This window comes from Pteropus medius, unplaced genomic scaffold, assembly GCF_902729225.1.
Source record: "Pteropus medius unplaced genomic scaffold, Ma_sr-lr_union100, whole genome shotgun sequence".
NCBI lineage: Eukaryota > Metazoa > Chordata > Mammalia > Chiroptera > Pteropodidae > Pteropus > Pteropus medius.
Window position 1 is genome coordinate 14,742,308 of NW_024351073.1, and position 8,478 is coordinate 14,750,785.

The following is an 8,478-nucleotide window of genomic DNA, read 5'->3' on the forward strand; positions in this document are numbered from 1 at the left end:
TACAAACATTGATCCCATCAGAGTTCCTAATTTAAAGCTTAAGGTAAAGAATTCAGTGACTAATTTAAGTTCTTTCAGAGTCCTTATTCTGAAAATTGTTTAGTCGGTGGAGTCATGTTAACTATGGCTTCTGTTTTCATTTATCATCATAAAACTATTTTCATATACTAAGGTAAAACTTTAAACACTAATTGAAAATGTTAATACACAGGTACATTTAAGGTGAATTATGTAAAATAACATTTTTTATTTCATAAAACAATTCTTCCCTTTTATGAAAATGTTGTTTCCCCTTTGGGATAAATAAAAGAACATTTGTAAATTTTATGCTATCACTCAGGACTAATGAAAAACAGGAGCTATTTGATATGTTTACTCATTTAACTTTTTATTAAAACTCTTATGTGTTTACAGTTTATCCAAAGGTTTCAGAATAATTTCTTAGACTTGGGTTTAAACAATCATTATTTATAAAGTAATTTACATTTTTCATGGCATTGTAAGGGTTTAATCCACTTGGCACAAGAAATCATTGAATTGGGATCTGAATCAGATTTCTGCCATCTACACTTTTAGTCCACGCATCATATCCATGGCATCGTTGTTATTCAGACACTATCTAGCCAAAAGACTCAGAATGTAGTCATTTGCAATTTTAAAATAATGTTGGTTAATGTGTGAGTTATAATTTTCAAGGAAAATATCAGCAACATCGAACATAGCAAAACTTTATTTTAGAACTTGTAATTCTGAAGTAGCAACAGCTAAACAGATTGTGAAATGAATATTTCGATATTGAAATGTTTTAACTAGTAGTCATTTGTTTGTGAAATGACTCTGATTGCATAAACCTAGTACTAGTTTTGACACTAATTAATGGTGTGATCTCAGGTGATCCATTCAGTCTCTTGTTTCTATTTCTGAATCTGTGAAAATGAAGTTTCACCTAGAAGAAACTTAGCACCACCTATAAAATTTTGCAGTGCTTTTTTATGTTTTATTATAGGAAAATATAATTCAATATTGTACAGTATATTCAGACTCCATCTATGTATATATTTTGATTACCAGAAAATATTACTTGAAAACCAAAGGGCCTAAAATTAAATGGTGGATGTACACATCAAGAGTTAGGAGTTATGTTCTATTAAGATTACTTTTTTTAGACTTATTTTATGGGATGGAAAAGAAATAATTTAGAATGGGGCTTCATGCAATCAGAGTTTGATTCTGGAGATACCCTTTCTCAGATCAAACATGTATTTCCTAACCTCACCCCATCAATAGCCAAGAGGACCCAGAGCAGCTGGCAGAGCAAACCTTAATCCACTTGGCACAAGAAATCATTGAATCAGGATCTGAATCAGATTTCTGACAAGCAGGTGACCTAATAAGTTCACCAGCTAAATTGCGCCTATCCTTGGATATAAGTTTCTTGATTAATGGAGATCAGAGTGGATTTGGTGTGAGGAAAATGAGGCATCGGGAGATGAAGGTGGAATCGATGAGGTAGTAACTGCCAGCCTGTCTATCACCAGATCTGTCTTAAATGACTTTGTGGGCTACCCTTGGTTTGAAAAAGAAGTTTCACTGAGAAGTGCCATGATCAGATGTAATCAAAAGCACTACAGGAGCTAATAAAATAATCTTGACATGTACCACCTCATTCTACCAAATTTAATGTTAACATATGATGGTATAAAAAAGAATCAAGTGATATTAAGGGGTTTAAAAATCTGCTGTCAAAAGTATTTGCTGGAAGCGGATTGGAAGACAGTACATAATGTATTCAAATGCAAGTTGTATGACAATTTAAATTATGAAAACTCAAAACTCATTAGAACTCCAAGCACCAGAATGGTAAGAGAAATAAATAAGTAAAATGTATGAGAAAATAAATTTTAAAATGTTTCCCCAAATATGAATTCCCTTTTTAATAAAATAAATTAATGGCACTTAAGAAATTTATTTTAATTTCCTCGAATAAAAAATTAGTCAAGTGTATTTATAATTCTGGCCAAACTCAAAGATAAAACAATAGAAAAAATATATTAACCAAGAATAAAATATTCATTAAAATAAGGACCTCTCAAAAATAATAGTTTATTTATGTTTCAATCCAGATTATATAACCAAATTTTAAAATACCATAAATCATTTATAATTTTTAACGAAGGACAAGCTCTGTATCTATGATTTCTTTTACAGTGCCTTGGCTCTGTTGTATTTTATTTTCCCAGATGACATACCATAAGGAGTGGTAATTTATTTCATATGTATAGTTTAATAGATCGTCGGGGGGGAGGGTTCTGTCATTCCATTGTAGTAATTTGACTGCCAATTTTTAAACAAGAAGTTAAATTCCAAATCTGTGTATATGAATATTACTCTCACTCATTCTCATGAAATAAATTTGGTCTTGTGGCTTTTAGGAAACATTTATTTTGGTTTTCAAACATGTAATAAATGTCTTCAAGTAAAATTATGTGTTCGATATTATTGGTAACCATAGCTGATTTGAAAATATTTAAAAATTATTTTCTTACTGAGGCTATTACCATTCACAAAGATTCACATAACGGAATGCCATGTTGCCCCTTTCACAAATAGGATGCTTTGTTCATCCACATGGAATTGTTGTTGGAGTGTCAACCGTGTGCCATCTGCTCCAGAAACACCTACCAAACAAGCATGAACATAAAGCGATTCCTTAAGAGCACATCTTATCATCCACATTTCCACATTCTTCTCTGAATTGGTCTAAATTAATTTTTGACTAGAGGGACCATTTATCCATATTTCTCTCGATGTACTGATGTGATTGTAAACAACATTTTCACCCCTAAAAGTGTCTCAGATTGTATGATTAACCATTATATGTTGATCTGCATATTAAATAGGTATATAAAAAAACTAAGAATATTGGTCACTACATGGAAAAGAGATAAATGTAAAAGCTCAAAGTTCAAACTTAACTAATATCTATATTTTAAATTAAAATATATCAGGAATATTTTCTTAAATTTGGGGGAATAGCAAATATAAACAGTCATAATAATGAATCCAACAATATCTCCTATGTTTCATTAGGCAAACATGATCCTAATATCGCTGAAGGATGCAAATTACCTCCATAATTTGATAATAGTGTTGATCACATTCTCCCTTGTATGTACGCACATAAATTCCCTTGACATCAACCACCACATATTTAAACCTAAAGGAAAATAACTTGATTTATTAACAAAAGTAGGAAATTTTACTAAAATTAGGCAGTCCATAGAAATAGATGTTTTAATCTAGAACAGCCGCCTCACTTGATTATAAAGATGAGCAGAAATATATAACCAATGATAAATCTAAACCTCTGAATATGATGAAATGATTTGCTTGAGGATGCTGCTTGAGCTGTTGTATTAGAAAGCTCTAGACTGAGTTTACACTAAAATACAGTGTAGTATCAAATGCATATTTACTACATTCAGCAAAAGTCTTTTTTTCAAAAATAAAGTGCTATTTTAGAAAATGTCTTTGAAGTATAAGCAACGTGTATGAGAAACTGATTTATTTGTAGCAGAGCACTTGTGAAGCAGAGCCACGTGTAGCATGGGCATTTCATTCTCACCTTGCTGTCGTTACTCCCCTCCAGATTCACAGTGCTTCCCATGCCTGCAACCATCTCCCCCATTACTTTGTCCCATTACTTTTTCAGTATCCTTTTATTCCATGCTTTTCCAGATAATTCTCTGACTCTGTCTAAAAATGTTTTGGCTTTTATATTTCATCTCCAAAAGTTCCCACTTGCCTTTTCTTTCCAAATTTAGATTCCTCCCAGTGAACCATGAGCATCTCTTTCCACATATAACAGTAGATCTCCCTCTCACAATTATCCTTTCTACTTCTGGCTTGAAAATCTATTTCTCTTCCTCTCCATATTTTCAAGTTTTAAGCACATGTACACTATGATATCTAATGCAAATACAGGCAAAGCTTATCTATATTGCTTAAGGGTGCACACAAAAGGGGTTAAACTATAAAGAGAAGTAAGAAAATAATAACAATAGAAGTGAGAATAGAAGTTACTTTTTAGAGGTAGGATAAAAAGGCACTTTCTAAGATTCCAGGTACATTCTTCACCAGAGGATAGCTAACCTGGTATGTGTTTGCTTTACAACCATTTGCTGACGCTTACATATAATTAGGGTTTCCAGATAAAATACAGTATATAGATATAAATAGATAAAATATAATATTGAAATATGAATTTCAGATTAAAATATATATCTAGGTGTATATTTGTGTGTACATGCAGACACATATACACCTACAGATATATTTTATGAGACATACTTATGCTATATATAAATAAATAATGCTCTAATAATCCTTATGATATATAAATATATATACATATATATGTATACTATAATATGTATACCATAAGTAAGTCACATGCAATAATATTGGGATATATATATCATAAATGTGTTCTTGAGATATGTACATATGTATATATTCCAAATATTGCATGAGACATACTAAATTATATTTATATATATATATACACATATAGTATATATACATATATGCATACAGTATACATATATATTTTGTTATTCATTTTATATTAAACATATATAATACAAATTCACACTTATATAATCTCAAATTCACACTTAATTGGATTTCCTGCATTATTTGCTAATCTAACAACCATTTGAATGTACTTCTGATTATTATATTGTAAAGAATATTGAAAATACTAATGAACCTAATACCTACTAATAAAAGCCTAGAATATTATCAACTAAGCAAGAAACAAACAGTTTGTAGAGATGAAGTGAAGGATATTGGGCCTAATGACACAAAGTAGTAGTGAGGTAATTCTACTTAGTAATGGTTTAATACTATCAAGTAGAATAATTTGAAACTACTGAAAAATGGCCAAAACAAAGGACCCAACATGCATTTCTATCAATTCATCTAATGGTCACAACATTGTAGGAAATAAGGACTAATTTGACTGTATTTGGCAAAGTAACCCTAAGCCACATGTCCAACTGGTCACTTCAGTTCTTTGTTCCATATTTTTAAAATAATGAAGTAGAATATAGTGATCATCATCACCTCTGATATGAGAAGTCATAGGTATGGTTCAAGCTCTTGCACCTTATTTGTCCTTAGACTTAGATTGTAGTTATTAGAGTAATTTCTTGAGTTCCAATTTCCTCATTTTAAAAATGAGGAAAGTCCCAGAGCTGCTGTAAACATTAAGAAGTTATGACCAGGACAAGCTGCAAACTGAAAAATTCCTATGAAACTTAATTTGCATACAAATAAAATAACACCTTTGATAGACAAATAACAGCTTGATAGATAAATGCAATTATTAATGCATGATAATATTATTCTAAAGGATAATGGACAAAAGAAGTCAACCATGTGAAATATTTGCTAGAAACCAAAGCATCAAAAGTCACGGGTTTACAGTAGAGACTCCTTCCTATTTTACAGAAACTTAAAAGGTATCCTGCCTTTAGTGCATCTCCCTACAAGGACTAGTACCTATAGATAGGACCATACATACCATTCTTTTTCCATTCAAAATTTCATAGTGCTTTTCCAGCATCAGTTTCCCTCAGTGTAAACCTGAGGTTATACTGTAACATGACTCAAGTATCCTGAATACATAAGCCTGGCAAAGGAGAATATTTGAGGGTTCTAGAAAAGATCAATGATTTCCAATGTTTTGTAGATATAATCATTTTTTTATGTTCTTCGAGATATTAAAAACCATTGAGGTGTTATGCAGAGAGTACAGAAATCAGGGTTGTGTTGTAATGCAAGCCAAATGGAATATAGTTGATGATTGGGTTGGAAATTGCTGATTTCCAATCTCCAAAAATGACCATTTTTTGTTTCTAACTCTTCATCCTCTTTCCTTTTTCCACCAGCGATTGTTGTACTTTTTATCACCCTGAGACGCAGCAAAAAAGAGCCCCTGATTATTTCAGAGGAGGATGTACGGGAGAATGTGGTCACCTATGACGATGAGGGTGGCGGGGAGGAAGACACCGAGGCCTTTGACATCACAGCCTTGAGGAATCCATCTGCTGCTGAGGAGCTCAAGTACCGGAGAGATATCAGACCTGACGTGAAACTCACCCCCAGACACCAGACACTGTCCACGCTGGAAAGTATAGATGTTCAGGAATTTATTAAGCAAAGACTGGCAGAAGCTGACCTAGATCCCAGCGTCCCCCCTTATGACTCTCTTCAGACGTATGCCTATGAGGGTCAGAGATCAGAAGCGGGGTCTGTCAGCTCGCTGGATTCAGCCACGACACAATCAGACCAGGACTATCACTACCTTGGTGACTGGGGACCAGAGTTTAAAAAGTTAGCTGAACTCTATGGAGAAATAGAATCTGAAAGAACAACTTAGGGGGTCAATTCTTACAACATTCTAGAATTTGCTTCCTAAGCAAGTGGAGATATAACCTCAGCCATGACAAGGAAGAAGCGTGGAAACAGTACTTGGAACTCAGCAAGTTGTCCACAGCCACTGTAGAAACAAGTGCCCTTTTCACGATTGAAACTGGGTTATTTAATCGGAAGAAAGTCAAATTAAAAAAAAAAGAAAAAAGAAAAAAAAAAAGAAAAAGCTATTGTTCCTTCTGTATATTTTCAATTGCTCAATAAAGTCTGTGGTACTGTTTAATTAAGAATACCTGAATTAAGCCAAACATGATATTTGTTTCAATATGTTGTGATTTTATTTTCAAAAGCAAAACTCAATAGAAAGGTTCAAAATCACTTATGACTCTGATTTCTAGGGGTGGTACACTGCAGAATGAAACTTGCAAAGGTAACTGTGACCTCTTTTTCCACTTTTCTGGGTGGACTCTTGAGCCCCGCACTCTGTTGTTGTGACAGATGTCATTAGCTTTGTCTTGTGTTTAAATGGCATGAGGAATATCCAAGATACCAGGCCACTTCATGGACTTGTACGTACCATTTTCTTTTGCCCTCCCCACTTCCTTTCTCCATACAAAATTGATGGAGCATGGGGATTTGCTGCTTGCACTATAATGTATGCAACTTTGATGCACTAATTGTGCACTGCTCTGAAGCACAGAGGCCATGGTCTCTGTTCCTCCTGCCCCCTTTTATTTTAACAGGAAAGACCCTTTTTTACATGGATAAAATGAATGATTTAAGGTATACTCAGATATTCTGATCTGTCAGGGAACGATTTAATCAAAAAATTAGCTGCGAACCTCAGACTATACAAAACGTTGGGATTTTTTTTTTTTTTACCCCCATTGGTTTTCAGTATGTTTAGATCAGAAGATTTAATCATTCCAATAACTAAAATTAGTTGTCAAAAAATATTGTACTTGGTTTATACTTCAGTCCAATATGCTTATTTATGACATAGGCAGTCATCAATAATATGCACCTCACAAGATAAGAATGTAGTCTGAATAGATTATCCTCTGATTTACATAAACTTCATAGATTTGTGATTGAGTTACTTTTATTTCTTACACAGATTCAGACTTTCCCCATCTCACTGACTGACTAGCCCTTTATGCTTGGGATATACAGGAAAATACGTAGGACTAGGAGCAACAAAATGGGAAATTCACACTTATTATTCTTGGACACGTCTCCCAAAGTCTCTGAGTTTCAGGGTCGACTGTAAATTAGAGACGGCAAAGGCCTCCCTGCCTACCTCACAGGCTTGTGTGTGGTTCAATAAGCGTCTGTAAAATGCTTTGCCAACAATAAAGTCTTGCAAACACCATCTAATTTTCTAATTCCATTACCTTATAAATGTATAGTTACATACATTTTGAATAAAATATATAATAATGGGATTTCATAAAACTTCAACAGTGAAGCAACTGCTAATTACACATTATATATACAAGTTGATTATTTTAATATTTTGCTAAATAAGTTAAATTTTTTTAGAATTTCTTGGAGTTATCCCTCTAAATTGTTTAAATAATATGTTGCTGTTGTTGCTATTGGTCTTGATTTCATAGCATTTTTGAAGGACTATTCTTCAAAAATAACCACATTTATGTATTAATTGAAATCCTCAAGATTTCAAGAATTATTCCAAGGGGGGAGTTTTTACTTTGCTCTTTAAATTTATCATAATCTAGTGTCCTCAAAAGTTATATGACATTTTCTGTCTGATTCTACCTGTGTGCAAAATTTTTAATTTTTGCCTCTGTTTGCAACTGCCCTATGCTATTATATTTCAGTTTTGAGGTATGAGAAGTCAGTAAATTTAATTTGGATAATTCTCAATTTGTGTTTTAAGTCTGATAAATAAAATGAATTTAATTTTTTTACAACATTTTAACTTACCAGATGCTACTTTATCATTTTTTTATATCATGATAGTTTGTTTCTATTCTGGTATATACTTCGATCAAAAGTCTCTCAGAGGCTTTGGGGAGT

General features: G+C 32.9%; 1 protein-coding gene across 2 annotated transcripts in view; it reads left to right on the plus strand.

Moving 5' to 3' along the window:
- Positions 1-7,727, plus strand: part of CDH18 (cadherin 18) — a 376,381-nt gene extending 368,654 nt beyond the window's left edge. The window contains exon 12 of one of the 2 annotated variants that reach the window (XM_039842743.1): positions 5,955-7,727. Coding sequence is in view for 1 of the 2 variants with exons in the window: in XM_039842742.1 (XP_039698676.1) it covers positions 5,955-6,445 (491 nt within the window). In the remaining variant the exon portion in view is untranslated. The remainder of the gene's footprint in view (positions 1-5,954) is intronic. The other variant, XM_039842742.1, reaches the window with a different exon arrangement.
- The last annotated feature ends 751 nt before the right edge of the window (positions 7,728-8,478 follow it).